Below are 17,542 nucleotides of genomic sequence, written 5' to 3' on the forward strand. Positions count from 1 at the left end.
CGACGCGAATTTCTTGCCTTCGCCATGATCTTCTCTATCAAGTCCAAATCGCGATTACATCACCCCACGCGTCGCATGCTCCATGTGCGAGTGAAAGTGCGCGAGCGCTGCCGACGAACGGGGCTTAGGCAGAGATGAAACGAGCCGACCGTCTCATTCGCGCGATGGGCACATGGATAGGAGCCGACGCGTTGGGAAGGGGGGGGGGGGGCTGGCTGCGTGAGTCCGACAGGAAGTGCGTACTTTGTACCAGCGGGCGTGGTCGCGTGCGCCGCGGTATCTTTAGTGGGGATCAGCATACGGCTCATACCTTTGTAGGTGTTGTGCTCTAATTGCAAAACTTCCGTTGAAGCCATAGCAGTGGCAGATCCCGGGGGGAGGGGGGGGCTAGCGGCGATCGCCAGCCCCCGCCCCCTCCCTTCAGTGCCTGTCGTCCACCTCCTTTGTCAGGCTTGCTTGTCGAGTTTGCCCCCCTTGTCAGGTTGCTTTGCCTGCCACTGTCCAAAAGGGGTAAAGAGAATCTTGTCCCTGCTCTCTACCTCTCATTGCTCTACCCTTTCCTGCTTCCCTATGCACATTTCCAACGAAGGCTTCTTAGGCACCGCCATAATCCCCTCTTGGCTGTTGTAAATATGCGTGACCCACCAAAATGCACTGCTGAGCATTGGCTTCAGCCTTTGTACCCCCCCCCCCCCATTATGTACCTGAATCCGTCTCTGAGCAATAGATCATAGATATGGCACTTCTCTTAGTGCAGCGGCTGCGTTTCCTGAAGGAGCGAGCTGCTAGCCTATATTCATATAAAATTCCTCTTTGTTGCTATCGGATTTACTATTTTGCTCTCGCGGTGAAACTGACTCTTTTTTTCTAACGTGGGATGGTTTTCGATGTTGTGCGTTCGTGGAGAGCAAATAGTTCGGTTGGGCAACATGATAGCAAAGGCGTTGCATTGCTCTGGGCAACGCGCGAGGATTTGACAACCCGCAGCAGCAGAACAAGCGCAATTCCACAGTGCATTAAACCCGCATTTGTTTCGTCTTTACATGTGACACTCTGGCAAGGCATCTAACTGTGATTGCTGCATCTCAGGCTCAACAAAATTCATTTTTTTCACGCAAAAAATAAAAAAAAAGTTTTTTCATGTTGCCATGTTAGTCGAGCATTCTTGTGGCCTTTTCAATTTAAGATTAATGCTTCATTAACTATGCCTTGCATGAAAGGTCGAATTTCAGTTTAACGAAGTTTCGATATAACGAAGTGAGTTGCTGCTTTTACCAACTTCGCTATATTGAGGTTTATGTGTTCTATGTACTATTCAAATGGGATTAAGTCGTTTTCATTTTCTAAAATGCGTATTAGAAAGTGACATCACCGAGCGATATGGTCTCTACCCATCTTGACGTGAAACAAACTTCTGTTTCACTCAGGGAATTTCAGCAAAAACACTCAGGGAAAACCTGGAAAACTCAGGGAATTTATAAATGTCGGCTCGGTAGACACCCTGAAATGGCGACTGGAAGCCAGGAACTGCGACTACAGCTGGACTGCAGCGATGTCTCACTTGGAAACTGATGATGATGATAACGAAGTGGTACTCTCGTTTTCGTAACTAGTATTGCAGGTGCTACAACGTCACAATGAAACAATGTGGTGCCCTTTTTTATTTATTGCCTCATTTCCATGGGTTTAATGATTCGTTTAAGAACAAACAATTGGAACAGTACAATAGTGTGCGTAACGGTGGTGGCTTTTATTGCAGCCATAATCTCCATGGTTGCTGCACTGCTTGAAACAGCAAGTAGCTGACATCTAAGACCACACCCACTTCATTGTTATAACAAGATTAGGTATCTTTTTACGAATTCTCTTGCGCTCAGTTTATTGTGCTCGCGAATGAAATATCAACATATTGGTCTCGCAGAATCGCATGACTTCTTGTGTATATAAGAATGCGCCTTTGTATAAGGCGCACCAGCGAAAAAATAGGAAAAAAGTCAGTCTTGTACACCGGAAAATGCGGTAACTGGAATAGGTTGTTTATTCCATGGTTGGGCAACAGAAGTGAAGGCTGTGCTTTGTTTAAGGCCAGTTTATCAACAAGGTCAAGACTGATTGTGTGGGAGTACGAGCACCGCTATCACCGTGATAAGTTGTGCTGTATAGCACACCTCCACACTCATTGTTCTTTTACAGTGTTATGAAACATATTAGGAGGTATCCAAGGAAACTGGGATTATTTTAAAAAGTTTTATCTCTAAGTTTTTCTTTCTTACAAAACAGCCTTATCATCTTGAAAGTACTCTCCATTACACTTAATGCCTTTGTTCGATCTGTGATTACATTCTTACGAAACATTTTTCAAACTCATCTGTCCTGCTGGCTGCAAGCTCTGTTCTCATTTTTTCCTTCCACTCGTTTACGTCATGAAATCGTGGTCCTTTCATGTTCTTCATTTGAATAAACAAAGTCACACAGCTCGAAGTCAGGCAAGTAAGGGGGCTATGGCTACGAGAATCATGCTTGTTTTTTTTTTTTTGCCAAAAGCCAGTGCACTGAGGTGGCTGCGTGAACTGATGTATTGTCATGGTGGAAAAACAGTCCTCCGGCTCCCACAAATTGGTCCTCTTTTATTGCACACTGTTATGCCATTTCTTCAGTACCTCTATGTAACGAGCGTGTGGCGCCCTGCCTAGCCTAGTTTCATGACCTCGCCAGGTTCGGCAGGCAACCTTGGTCGTGCGTGAAGAATAAACACTGACGAGCGCGGCTCGGCAGTCAGTAGCTGTTACCCCGCCATGCGTTTGGGTCGTCCTTGTTAGAGCGCGGGCGCCTCGGCCCCCCTCGTCCGCGGTCCCGGGGCGGATCGTGACACTGGCGACGAGTACAGTCAACGTGTCGACCCAGGCCATCGAGAGCGGCAAAACAACGCCCCCCGCATCTGCCGCCATGCCGCTGTACGGAAGGCTCGAGCCGTTCGAGGGAGACGGGTCCGCCTGGCCCATCTATGAGGAGCAAGTTCACGTGTTTTTCCGCGCTAACGACACGCCCGAGGAGAAACAGCGGGACATTTTCCTGGCAAGTTGCGGAACCCAAGTCTTCAGTCTCCTGCTCGACCTCCTAAAGCCGGCTACACCGCATACCAAGACGCTCAGCGAGCTGCTCACTACCCTGCGCTCGCACTTCAGTCCGGCGTCGTCCACGCTAATGGAGCGTTTCCGCTTCAACAACCGGAGCCGCCGGGAAGGGGAGAGCCTCGGGCAGTTCGTCGCCGCGCTACGAGGTTTGGCGAGTACCTGCGCTTTCGGGGACCAGCTGGACTCGCTGCTACGGGACCGTTTCGTCTGCGGCATAAACAGCCCCGCCATGCAGACACGTCTCCTGGAACTTCCCGACCCCTCGCTGGACGACGTGGTGAAAGCAGCGCTGGCGATGGACGCGGCGACAAAAGACGCCGGCGAGATTGCGCGTGCGGCGTCAACAGAAGCGGCGGTCAACAAGATGGTGGCAAGGGACGGTATATGCAGTCGCTGCGGTGACGCCCATTCCCCCTCACAGTGCCAGTTCGTACATTCGCAGTGCTTCACGTGCGGAAAAACGGGGCACCTTGCACGAGTATGCCGAACGGGGAAGCAGAACAGCGCACCACAGCAGCAGCCTGGATCAAGCCCAGGTTCCACAACAGCCCGCGGTCAGGGTAGGCGTCGCAAGTGGCGGCGGGGACGTGCGGCAGCAGGCTCGGGTTCCTCCGCGGCCAGGCTCAACGTCGTGTCCGAGAACCCGCCGATTTTCGACATGTGGCACACAGGCCTTGTCCCGTCGTCTGTACCGCCGTACGTGCTGACCGTCGAAGTTTGCGGGCGCCCCATTTCCATGGAACTGGACACGGGGGCCAGTGTGTCGGTCATGGCTGGCAAACTTTTCAAAAGGACCTTCCCCGGAGTGGCCGTCGAGGCTTCAGGCGTCATGCTGCGGAGTTACTCTGGAGAGCTTTCCCAGGTCGAAGGCCAGGCCCAGGTCAGCGTTCGTTTTGGCAACAGGGAAGCAACCCTTCCTCTGTATTTGACCAAGGGGTCATCACCGACGCTGCTCGGCAGAAATTGGATTTGCGCACTGGGTGTTCGGCTGCCAGAAGGCCAGGAAGCAGCCCTACATGGCTTACAAGACATCCCGAGCCTCCTAACAGATTTCCAGTCACTGTTCCAGCCAGGGGTGGGCACATTCGCCGGTACGACTGCTGGCATCCATGTACCCGAGGGAGTCCAGCCTCGGTTTTTCAAGCCTCGCCCGCTGCCGTTCGCACTGAAGGACGGGGTAACCCAGGAGCTGCAACGGTTACAGCGAGAAGGCATCCTGGTACCAGTTAAGACTGCGGAGTGGGCCGCTCCCATCGTTCCAGTCCCCAAGCGAGATGGTGGTGTCAGAATCTGTGGGGATTTCAAGGTTACGATCAACCCCGTCGCTACCGTCGAAAAGTACCCCCTGCCTAGGATTGAAGATCTCTGGTCGGCTTTGTCTGGTGGCCAGAAGTTCACGAAGCTCGACCTCAGAGACGCGTACCAGCAGTTGGTGCTCCAGGAGGCCTCACGGAAGTATGTCACGATATCGACAACTATGGGGCTTTTCCAGTATACGCGTTTACCATTTGGAGTGACCTCGGCACCAGCCATCTTTCAGAGAGAGATGGACAACCTCTTCAGGGGCATGAAGCACGTGGCAGTGTACTTGGACGACATCCTCGTCACCGGTATTGACGATGGAGACCACATGCAGAATCTGCACAACGTGCTGGCCCGACTTCAGGATGCTGGTCTCAAGCTCAAGCGGGAAAAGTGCGTGTTCATGGTTCCCAGTGTAGAATACCTCGGACACGTCATCTCCCAAGCCGGCCTGACTCCGGCCCCCCGCAAAGTTGAGGCTGTTCTGAAGGCGCCGAAGCCCCGAAACAAGAAAGAGCTGCAAAGCTACCTTGGTCTCATCAATTTCTACAGGAGGTTCCTGCCCAACCTGTCTGCGCATCTACAGCCACTGCACATTCTGCTTCGAGATGGCCAGCATTGGGTGTGGAAGAAGGAGCAGGACGTGGCCTTTGAGCACAGTAAACAGCTAATCACCAAGGCACCGGTGCTGGTGCACTTCGATCCAGCCAAGCCTGTTGTCCTTACTGTAGATGCATCACCCTATGGTGTAGGAGCCGTCCTAGCGCACAGAGACAAGGATGGCCAAGAACGCCCGGTGTCGTTTGCTTCTCGACGTCTTCACACAGCAGAGCAGCGTTACAGCCACCTGGACAAGGAAGGCCTCGCCCTCATGTTTGGCGTCGAGCGTTTTCACCAGTACCTGTGGGGCCGAAAGTTCGAGGCAGTGACGGACCACAAACCACTGCTGGGGCTACTGGGGCCAGACAAGGCGGTCCCCGTGCAGGCATCCCCTCGAGTGGTACGATGGGCCTTGAAGCTGGCGGCCTACAGCTACCAGTTGGTGTACCGTCCGGGAAAAGACCTGGGACCTGCCGATGCCCTGAGCCGGTTGCCGCTGCCAGAGGTGCCTGCTGCTGTTCCAGAGCCAGCTGAAGTGCTCATGCTGGAGCATGCGTACCCAGAGGTACTCTCCAGGTCTGCTGTGTCGCAGGCGACCAGTCGGGACCCGGTCCTGTCCCAGGTGGTGAAGGCAGTATCCCGAGGGGAGGAGTTGGTGCAGCAGCCCTACAGCCACAAGGCCGCTGAGCTGAGCCTGGAGCAGGGCTGCCTACTTTGGGGTTCCAGGGTGGTGATCCCACAAAGTCTCCGGTCCAGGGTCCTGCAGTTGCTGCACGCGGGGCATCCTGGCGTGGAAAAGACAAAGATGGTGGCCCGGTCCCACGTTTGGTGGCCTGGACTGGACCAGGACATCGCTCACATGGTGCAGAGCTGCCAAGTCTGCCAGGAACATCAACGGGCCTCGCGTCATGTGGAGATCACCCCATGGCCATTCCCACAGAGGCCCTGGTCCCGCCTTCACGTGGATTTTGGGGGCCCCTTCAAAGGCCACTACTTCCTGGTGGTAGTCGACGCATTTTCAAAGTGGGTAGAAGTCCTACCTGTCACCACTCCGTCAGCAGGTGCGACCATTGCAGCACTTCGGCAGGTTTTTGCAGCCCAGGGGCTGCCGGACATCATAGTCTCCGATAATGGGCCCGCTTTCGCCAGCGCAGAGTACCTGGCCTGGCTGACAAAGAACGGAATCCGCCGAATGATGGTTCCTCCGTACCACCCTGCTTCAAACGGCGCAGCTGAGCGGGTGGTGCAGACTATTAAGGACAAACTTAAGAAGAGCCAGGCTGGGGATTTCCGTACGCAGGTCGCCCGCATACTCTTCCAGTACCGGACTACACCTCATGATGTCACCGGCCGTGCCCCCTGTGAGCTTCTGCTGGGACGGATGGTGAAGACACCGTTGGACATTCTGCATCCAGACCTCCGGTCTACGGCGCTCCTCAAACAGCTGAAGCAGAAGCTGGCTGCTGACAAAGGGTGCCGTCCTTGGCCATTGCCGGAGCCTGGAGTGCCAGTATTCGCCAGGAATTTCCGTTCTGGCCCACCTTGGTCTGCTGGACAAGTGGTCTCGCCTGCAAGCTCCTCCTCTCTGCTCGTACGAATGCAGGATGGAACCACATGGCACCGGCATGCTGACCATGTGAGGGCTAACCGCGGGACCTGGCTTGCATCCACGGCAACACCAGTTGCGGCCAGTGAGACAGCCATTTCGCAAGGGACAGGCGCCTCCAATGGTGCGCCACTAGTTGGGCCACCGGCAAGTTCAGTGCCATCTCTGCCAACCACAGCAGTGTCTCAGGAGGAATCAAGCGTGGCACAGGCAGCACCTGGTGCTACAGCACCTAGTCCCTCAACACCTGTACCCAGGCGGAGCAATCGACGACGAAGGGCACCAGACCGCTTTTCGCCTACCTAAATGAACGTCGAACCGGCTGGGACTTGTATTTTTTTTATGTTGTGTACAATAACTGGGGGTGAGGGGTGTAACGAGCGTGTGGCGCCCTGCCTAGCCTAGTTTCATGACCTCGCCAGGTTCGGCAGGCAACCTTGGTCGTGCGTGAAGAATAAACACTGACGAGCGCGGCTCGGCAGTCAGTAGCTGTTACCCCGCCATGCGTTCAAAGCTTGATCAACAGTCTGACGTTGTGGAACAGCAAAAAGAAAAAAAAATTGGTGAAGCTTCCACTAAGCTAGGCTTCCACTAGGCTTCCACTAGGCTTCCACTAAGCTAGGCTTGAAACAACGAAACTGGATGATTTTGAAGACTAATCTGGTTGCTTCTAGATTATTTCTAGGCCTTGGCTAGGTGATGCAGGTTGTTTCTAGGTTGCTTCTAGGTCATTGCTAGGCTTTAGTTTGGTGATGCTAGGTTGTTTTCATGTTGATTGTCAGTGCAGAGATGTTTGAGTTAAACCACAGGCAGTCACAGGCACGACAGGGATGTCCAAACTCCAGAGACGGAAACTCGCTGTGAAACCAACCATTTGCACCTCTCATAGATCTAGGGCATGTCGTCGTTGGCGTAGGCCTTCCATCGCTTGAGGGTCTTCTTGCAGCTGCCGTTGGCTTTCCCGTTACCTAGTATTCTCTCATTGTACGTACTCGGGGTCTTCGGCTTGTTGCCATTGCTTCGCAGCCATTTGTTGTTGAGCTAACTGTGGCCTTCTTCATTTTTAGTTCACCAGTGGTGAGTAGTGGGATTTACCCAATTTCTGTGGCACATACCTGTTTATCATGATGATAGTATTTTCGTTCGGTGGGCAAGGAACAATTTGCTAAACAGCTTGGCTGTAAAAAGGTCTTGATGCCTGGTATCCTATTGGTGTTGCAAACAGGCACAGCCAAATGAGTGACCTCTGTGTGCAGATGTGCAGACTGTGGAGCGGCTGCGTGAGCTGTGTGAACGTGGAGAAGGGGACCCATCGGGGGCTGCTTTGGAGGCCCTGCTGCAGACCTTGTCACCGACTGAGCTGCTCTACCACCTTGAGGTCTGTCATGCATGGCACAGCATCATCAGCAGGCCTCGTCTCTAGTTAACAGTGCTTGCGACGGCCGCATTATCCACGCAAACTTTTTAAGGGGGAGATTTGTCTTAAAGATAAAAAAAAATTTTTTTTTTTGAAAATGGTTAGCTGAGGGAAAACAGCGCAAAAACAAACAAGGACGCGGGAACACAGTACACTGGACGAGTGCTGAACTTGCAACTGACATCTTTATTGCACCAACCGCTCGTTTTTACAGCGCACCAAACCGCACACACCATTCTAATCGAACCACCAATCAAAAGCATCTTGTAGGCAAACTACATTGTCACTGAAAGCTATCACGTGTACACGAATTACACTGTGCACACGCATCGTCCACACTCAGATAAAAAGATCACAAGTGAAAAACCGATAAAGCCAGCCTCTAACAAGGATTAAGAAGCAACAGAAAAAACAACAAACAATCAACAATCCATTTTCGAGGTGCAGGCTCACTTACCGCGATATTAATGATTGTGAGTGAATCGATAGAAAGTTACAGGATGACCAACAAAAAACAGTAAAAGAAAGGATTTATATGAAACCTCTGAGATATTGAATCTCAGCGTCAGTGAGCAAAATAGATGGCTTGCTGATGCAACTGTCTCCTGCTTCTCTGATGAAAAACGCTTCCACGATTTCACGTTCTGTTTTGCCGTTTCCCTTCTTTAAAAATTGTGTGTTCTTAAAAGTGGGTGCACATCTGTACTGTTTGCAATGTTCTGCCAGAAAGTTTCCCGTTTTGTTAAACACATTCAGATTGTGTTCCTTCGCCCTCTTATTAAAAGACCTTCCGGTCTGCCCTATATACTGGCGTCCACAGGTAACAGGCATCTTGTAAACCATGTTGCAAACGTATTGTGTGTAGCGCGTTCTGTGCTTCGTAGTGCCTAGCCATCGTGAATCTTTATTTTAGGGGTGTGCGAATATTCGAAATTTCGAATATTTTTCGAATAGTGTTTGCTATTCAATTCGATTCGCACTCGAATTTTACTATTCGAACTATTTGAACTTCCCAGAAACCAATACAGTCAACGTCCGATTGAAAGAGACCCCTTCAGATTTTTGATATGCTTCACCTCATTACACTCTCGTAATGCGGCAAAGCTGCCTTTCAAGCTCCGTTACGGTCGAACTTAGCCAAGAGACAATGTGCGATTGGAAGTGGCCCCTAGATGTTCAATATGCTTCACCTCATCACACCCCCGTATTGCGGCAAAGCTGTCTTTCAAACTCCGCTACGGTCGCAAATGTATTAACTCAAGAAAAGGCTGGTTCCAACATGGAGATGAAAGATGAACACTAATAAAGTGCTTTTTTCTCAACATCCACTGCCTGTTTTGTTCTATTTCACCATGATGTAAAAAGATGGTCTGAGGATTGCAGAAAAAATAAATTGAAAAATTGAACATTTTGACCAGATTTATCATTCTCATTGCCACATCCCCCCTTAATCAGGAGGCAATCGCCAAGCAGATTCCTAGAGCGGATGTGTCGGTCCCCCGAAATGCACCACGAAAACATGGACAATTTAAGTGAAGAACATAAAAACACACTTTCGTTTACATTTTGTTTAAAAGACCTGTAGCCTCTAGAAACTCCAAAACGTCCTGTATGGGGATGATTGCATTTGTAAGTAGCTTGTAGGCAACGGACAGTAAGCTGATCGGGCTGGAATTTCTTCAAGTCCTTGATGTCTCCTTTTTCTTATAGATTACGATAATGTTAGCATTCTTCCAAGAGTCTGGTACCCCTCCGTCAAAAGACACTTCGAATACATTGTGGCCAGTTTTTCCAGCACAATCTGTCCACTGTATTTCAACAAGTCGGATGTTATCTGATCCTCGCCAGCGGCTCTGCCTCTTCGGAGTCCCTCCATGGCTTTCTTTACTTCCCTTGTTGTTACTGGTGGGATGGCCCGACTCCTCTGAGCTGCTACTACAGTATACTGTCGATAATTCAAACCTTCGATTAATTCAAAGAAACGTTATATTTTTGGTTGGTCCACTATGTTTTCAATGTATTTTTATGGTGCTCCATTCAAACTGCCCCATTGCACAAATTCAGTTACAGCATAGACCGTTTATAACGTAAGTCGCCGGAGTCGCGAATATCTGCACTATAAGCGGTACCGCGCTATAACCAGAACAACATTTTTGAAAGGTTGCACGTGTGCAAAACATGACCAACGGGTAGGCGCGCGATTCCGACTATCGAGGCATGCGACTGGGACGTAAGTTTGCGTCTGCTTACATTTGAAAATGTTGAACGGTTAGCGTCCGCATACCTGCGGTGCCGATGTAACGAACGCGGAAAAAATGCGCCGTCACGGGAAGTCGCCGCGGTAGCACACTGCACGTGCGCTATGTCGAAAACGGTGGCGACCACAAACCACCACTCGAGTGTTGCACACGCGCGCCCGCATTTTCGTTAAAGATGTAAGTCACCCCTTCTAAATGCAACAACTGCAAAATGTTTCATTGACTCGGCACCAAACCGCAACTTCTGTAGTCCGCGGCCGTCGACATGGCAGCTAGCGCTCGTTAGGCCTAGCGTGCACGTTGCAACTTGGCATGCCGCCGCGAGAAGCTTGCCCTAGGCAACACGGATATCGGGCGTAGAAAGGTTGCACTCACGAGCTAAACCAAGGGCATCACGCGTGAAACGCAGTTTCGATTCGTGGTCGGGAGAACAGCCACGGCAACTATCCTGAAAAAGTCTCTCAAGCTTGTAAGTCCGCCTGTTGGTGGCAAAGGCGAAAGCTCAATCGCGTCTCAAAGCATTGTTACTTGCGGGGGAATCGAGGTTGCACGCGCGATATCTGCGCTCTACGACGAAGCAACTATTTTCCCGATGGAGACAAATAGCAGTAACGCGCTCTTGATGCGGACGCGGGCGCCCGTACATAGCGGAGCGCACATATCATGCGGCCAGGGTAAAGCGCGCATGTCAAGGGGGCAAAGGCTTCTCCGTCGGCCACCGCAACCGCTCCCCCTCCTCACGCCACGCACCCGCGCCGGGCTGCTGTCCCCCACCGCCATCCCCCTTATTTTTCTCCCCCCGCTCCTTGTTCGTTTGTTCCGCGTCCCCTCCTCCTTCGTAACGCCGTCGCCGCTCTCTCCCCCGCCGGCGCATCTCCGCTGAGAAGCACGCTCGCTCTCTCGCATCTCTGAGAACGTTCCGGCAACCGCATTATAAGCGGTCTTTCATCTCGGGGGACTGCACAATAAGCGGTATGCGTATACATGGAGTTCTATGGGAGGGTAAACGGAAGTCAGAAGAAACCTCATTATAGCCGGTACTGCACTGTAAGCGATTACGTTATAAGTGGTCTGAGCTGTAATTCAAATTTTTTTGCTTGTCCATGCCCGGAAATATCTGCTGCCCTTGTTGCGATGCACATACTTGCAGAGCACATAGCAGACAATTCACCTGCATCGGTTGGTCTGCTGGTTTGGAATCTGCATCACTTCAGGTTAGCTTTAATAACGTAGTTTTTTCTAGTTTTGGTATTGAAAATAGTGTTGTTGGCAAGTTTTTTTTTTCTTATGTAACCACTTGCATTTGAAGGTGACATTTCGCATGCAGCATTATTTCCAGTTGGACTGCCTATAAATTGGCTTTTTGCACGTTGAAAAATTTCGTTGGAGTTGAAACACCTGCCCTCATTGTGCAGGTGGCCTACTCACTGCTGTTGCCCGCTCTGGCGCCTTGCTCTAAGGAAGCGCAGGAGTTCCAGGCGGGCTTTGTGCGTGCGGGCGGTGTAGCTGTGGTGCTGCGCATGCTGAGCAACCTTAACCACACCGATGCCTGCAATGGGTGAGTGCTTCCAAGTGCGTGTGTACACCATGTTTGTCAGGCACTGTGCGGCAACTATCTTTTTTATAATAAGCCATACCAAATTTTCATATACCTTATATTGTTTGAATCTTCTGTTTTATGCATATTTGACGAATGTTGTAGGGGAAATGCAGATACTGATGCTATGCCAATTCACAGATTTCTGGTTCAGTCGTTTCATTGTCAACATTTTTTATGAGTTTATTTGGCACATTGGCTATGCGCAAGCCCACAAAGTGCTGCAGTGCTTTGTCCACAAGGCACAGAAAAATTGTACCACCAGTTTGTTAAAAAATAGACTAGAAGGTTATCAGTCCAGGAGAAGATTTTTTTTGTATTGCTGAGCTTCTTTTCTGAGCTTCTTTTCTGAAGAACTCATATATGTGAGCGGTGATGTGATTACTGGATCCCAAACTGCACCCAGTAGTGAAAACGTGACATCCTGCTACGTTACAGGATGTCACAATTAAAAGTGCGCACTTTGTGTTAAAATTTTGCAATATTTTTAAAAGAAGGAAAGAAGACAGGATTTCAGTATTTGTCATCGAGTCTTCCACCACATTGATTGGTCATGAGGGCAGGCAGGTGAGTGTTCTGCGGTTTAAAAAAAAAAAAAAGATCTCTCAAGGTCAATGTTCAGCACTGAAAATAAGCTGCAAGAAGCCCCAAAAATAATTTCCACAGTATGGAAGCACGCCACTTGCACAATGCACATCTATATCAGAAAGTCTGAGAAACTTGTTCATTTCAGTGGGAGTCACTTTCTTCCATGACCCATCTCTTTCACTGTACGATTGCTTCTCGGGAATATGCGTCCATGCATATTTATTAGCTAAGTTGCATACTTTAAAATTATGTTGTGGCAAAGAAGAACCTAAAGAAATTGACGGCACCTACAAAGCACTGCATGGCACTACCGAGCACAATGCCGAGGTCCATTCCCGATCATGTTATTGTGCAAAGCTCCACTCCTTGCCGGCAAGTGGTCCCGCCTAAATGATAGTGTTATGTTTAGAACATGCTGGATGTGTTTAGATCAGAGCACGGCAGCAATGAAATGGCTCGGAGATGAAAACAAAACTTACCAGCGGATGCCTCTTCATGTTCCAGGTTTATTTTGCAAACTTTCACTGTCTGTGTTAAAGTCCAGTTAGTGAAAATCGTCATTTGAGTCTGTGTTGCTACCATTAGTATAAAAAAATTCTGACTCATACTGACTCATCGGAATGCGCTGAAATTCACTGTCTCTGAGGTGAAGCTGCACGCAACTTCAACAGCGTGTCTGAAGCTATGAGCGCTTGCCGAGCTCAACTTAATGACACTTCAGGAACCCTTTGAGGCAGAAAAAAAAAAAAGCAAAAGTAAAACTACAGGAAAATAGTTCCTGTTTTGTACACTGGATGATGCTAGCAGTCCGTAAGCAATCGAAACACGACAAAGTTTCAATAGCTGGCAATCAATGTCTATTACGCACAGACAAGAATGCGTTTATTTGAAAAATCTAGCCGTAACATTTGGAGAACACAGCAGCAGTGCGTATGTATGTCGCAGTGTAAAAGCCAGTACCGTTCCTCAATGAAGACGGACAATGGAACTGTGCAGAACATGCGAAGCATACAGAAAATAACTAGTCCTGCATTGTAGTCACAGAATGGGTGCGAAGGTAACGGATGTACTATCATGAGCAACTTGAGTGGGAATATGTGAGGATGTGGCAAACAGTCTCTGGTTTAATGTGGGCCGTTTTGTTCTGGCTGCTAAAGTTGGAAGAGTGCCAAGGTTCTGCTGTTGCAACTCTCCTCACTAGTGTTGCTACAAGAGGATTGTGTGTCACTGGCCATTTGTGATGATAAGGCAGTTATGCCGTTGCTGAGTGTGGCAATGTGCTGTGTATTGTTCTAGGCAAAATACTGCTGCTGATCCATTTTTACATTAGTTGTTTGTTGCATACAACTTCTCTCTGTTTCTGAGCATTGTGATGCGATCAAACTCGTTTGTATTGAAGTCGAATAAATAGACTTATCCTTTATATCGAATGGCTTTGCAACACGACAGTGCTCTGACCTCAGTGCGTAAGAAAATCTACAGCTATAGTAAACAAAAAATGCCAGAACAGTTCATATATCAAACATCGGGCAGTGCGAAATGCCTCAAGAAGTTGGCGTTTCCTCACAAGAAGTTGCCTTTTTCTCTCAAAAGAGGGCTTCCCTGGATGCACTTGCAAGAGCGAGTGGTGTGATCAGGATGGTGTCACATGGAGTAAGTAGAAACTACTGCTTGCCACCACGTGCTTTCTCCCATGACTCTCATACCTGCCAACTCTCCTGATTTGCCCTGGAGACTCCCGATTTCTGACGTGTATTCCCGATTGTACGATTGTGGCCATGAACCTCCTGATAAACTGCCTCAACCCAATTTCGAAAAAAACAACAAAGAACTGCAGTACCGGTATGACCGCGAGTACAGTAAAACCTCTTTATCTGGATCTCGTTAACTCGGAAATTCGGTCAACTCGGACTTGTGGTGCGGTCCCGGCAAAACTGTGTATACTCCAGTGGTGTTGAATGCTCGTTAATTTGGAGGGATTTAGCCGTGCACCAGTGAACTCTGACAACTCCGGAGTCGGGACTCCATTCTTTGAGTCTCGCTATCTCGGTGGCTTGGAGGTTCAAGCACTCCTTGCCGTAACCGATGGCGGAACAGTAGTTTTGGAGAAACTGAAACCGAACAAACACCTGCAGCAGGATATGATCATGATGATGGTGAATGAGAGGGGGGAAGTGGTGGCGCTAGTCACCACCCGGCAGGAGCGCTTGGGCCGCCAGCGCACCCAGTGTCTACGCCTATGCTGCTGGTTTCTTTGTGTTGTGACTTCGTGTGTAGCGTGTGAGCTCGTGCACATTGTGTTCTCCAGCTGTGCTTGTGCGCATTGCTGCCGCTGTCGCGCTTCATAGTGCTGGCAGCCATCGCCGAAGTGAAGCGGCCACAGCAGCCAGCAGATGATCGAGAAAGAAAGGTGACGATATTGAAAGACGTAAACGCAGGTGCTTCTCGACAGGAGATAATGGAAAGGACGACGTTAAGAGAAGCACCTAAGCGACTACATGAAGAACCAAGCAAAAATTTTCGAGGCGTTTGACAACGACAAATTCACCGGAAAAAGAAAAAGGCTAAGGATGGCAGCTGTTCCGATGATGACGGTCAAGATGAGCCGTCGTGACATTGCACCGTGCAGAAGGCCGCTGAAGCCCTCGCTGTCCTTGAGAAGTTCTGTGTCGGTTCTCGCGAGAGCGAGCGTGCGCACCACCACCTGATGGGGTTGAAGATCGTTCTAGGACAAATTCCGACGACGAGGCAGACAGAAATAAAGCAGTTTTTCATGAAATAAAGGATAATCTGTGGTGAACACATTTTCCTTTTGTTTTCATGGTCCATTTGATAATCCAGAATTCGGTTAACTCTGGACATTTTCAGCGGTCCCGTGAGATCCGGGTTAATGAGGTTTTACTGTAATCACAAGACCACTGCCGTGGCACCCGTCGTGCCCGCGGTAACTATGCAGCACACAAGCACTTCTGGCGCTACCGCGCTGTGGTTATTCTCAAGTATGGCCAAGCTCTGCGAGTTCCTGGTGCTTGCTCACTGGTGTTGTACTGCGTCAGGTTGTCAGACAGATTGTAGCAAAACCCAGAAAGTGCATTTTGAAGCAGTTTCAATTAGCTAAGCACCAAGCAATGTCTGCCAAGGCATCTAGTTTGTGGCACACGTAAAAGAGAAAGTGTGCACTGGCCAGGTACCAGTGCATTTTGAACTGACGATATGAATTGGTAAGTATTGGCAGTGTGTTCAGTGCGAGGCCAGTACCCACTCAGGTCCGTTGAGTTCGAAATAGCACGGGCTTTACTAAGTTGTGTGCCACCTCAAATGAACATAGGAAGAAACAAAACGAGCAGATGACCATCAACGCACATGAACAAGCAGACACGAACAAGCAGACACGAACAAGCATGAACAAGCAGACGATCGAGATGGGAAATACTAAGAGGGCTTACTTTGATGTTTTCCAAGTGAGATAAATTTAGATTTGTTGTTTATTGAACTGAAAACTACCATTACAGTAGAACCTCCTTGATATGTTTCCGAAAAAACCGCGAGAAATGAAAGTGCGATCCGGGAAAACGTACGATCCGAATCCAGTAAAAATTGAGGCTGACAAGCCCATATTCAAGTGCAAGGGCAAAAAACAGTTATTTCTCAAAAAACATAGAGGGACTCTTCGATTTTCGAACTTTTGGCACATCTCGCTGGCACCAAGAGGTCAGCCACCTAGTTCCGGTCCTTACAGTAAACAACGTCGTGGTCACATGTTGGAATCCCGAGACAACCTGGATATTGCAAAATCGAACGCTGGGACAACCAGTGTAAACGTAAAGGAACGCTACCGCCGGGGCAGCAAAGGAAACTTTGCGCCGCATGAGTGCTGGTTCTTTCTGCATTGCCGCTTGGAAATATGTGGTTAGGTTTGCCGAAGAGCGGAAGTGATATTCTCGAGCATACGCAATTGGGAAACGATCACGCGCAACTCGCCCCATCCATGAAGAAAACTACCGCGCCGCTTACAGTTTAACAAGCTCAACTGTGCGCTCAATCGCAGTACAACTCGATATGCGGAATCTCGCAAAAGTGATAAACGTCCCCGAAAGCGAAAGCTGCTCGTGGCTATCGCATGCAATGTCGCACACGTGTGCTGATCAGTGCGCTCTGTCTTAACTTGTGACAAGCGCTGGTATGTTCGCAGCCACTCGCAATCGCACCATCTCGCACGGCGGAATGGAATTTAAAAGATAACGCCAGGCGTAATGACAACAGAAGGTCTTCCCCAAGCGCCCGCATTGCGATCTGTCAAGCCCTCACAAAGATGGCGGTGAGTGCGCATAGTCTCTTTTTGGCGTCTCATAGCCAGAAACCCTTCAGATATCTTTCAGAACAAAAAAAATATTGTGCTGGCAGCTTCTGGCTACCCGCTGGTAGGCAGAACTTTGTCCAGCCAGAGAAAAACGAACGGCGACTGGAAGTGTGCTGCGCGATAGGCGGAGCAACCCGAAAACGAACTCGCTCGGGAGAAAAGTGTGGAGGAAATGACGTCTTATCGGCCATATACGCTGTGCACAATGACGGTGTTGCAATGGTTACGTGGCGCGGCGTGTTGTGTAGTGGCGGTAGCGGCAGCGGCACGTGCGTTTCCGTAGGTCTCTGACTGAACTGTGGCAGACTCGAGGAACGACAGCCTTCATTCTTTCCGTGTGAAGATTCTGACAGCCAGCGTGGCTGCCTGCCTTCAGGTCGATGTGTGGTTGACAGAGAGCTGAGGCAATGGCTGAGGGGGCGATAGAGTAATTCGAAGAAGACGCGGAGGGGACGATCGAGCAAAGCAGAGAAGACGCGGAGGGGGGATATTAGGCACTGCGGAGAAGCCGCTGTCGCCACATGGCGGCCATCCGCTTTTTAGCACTTCGCAAGTGCACGAGAGAGCCCTTTTTGCACACCTGAGTGAGAATTTTTAGCTGCAGAATGTATCATACGACCGCAGTTTTCTGTGGTGTTGAACGTTGCTGCCGAATAATCGTATTTTTCGGGAACGTATTA

General features: G+C 49.8%; 1 protein-coding gene across 1 annotated transcript in view; it reads left to right on the forward strand.

Annotated features, from left to right (window-relative positions):
- The window catches only part of LOC119386563 (probable ubiquitin carboxyl-terminal hydrolase FAF-X), a 326,343-nt gene that overhangs the window by 164,539 nt on the left and 144,262 nt on the right, over positions 1-17,542 (forward strand). The window contains exons 17-18 of the mRNA XM_037653846.2: positions 7,899-8,020; positions 11,733-11,875. Of these exons, the coding sequence (XP_037509774.1) occupies positions 7,899-8,020; positions 11,733-11,875 (265 nt within the window). The remainder of the gene's footprint in view (positions 1-7,898; positions 8,021-11,732; positions 11,876-17,542) is intronic.

This window comes from Rhipicephalus sanguineus, chromosome 3 (genome assembly GCF_013339695.2).
Source record: "Rhipicephalus sanguineus isolate Rsan-2018 chromosome 3, BIME_Rsan_1.4, whole genome shotgun sequence".
In the NCBI taxonomy this organism is placed as follows: domain Eukaryota; kingdom Metazoa; phylum Arthropoda; class Arachnida; order Ixodida; family Ixodidae; genus Rhipicephalus; species Rhipicephalus sanguineus.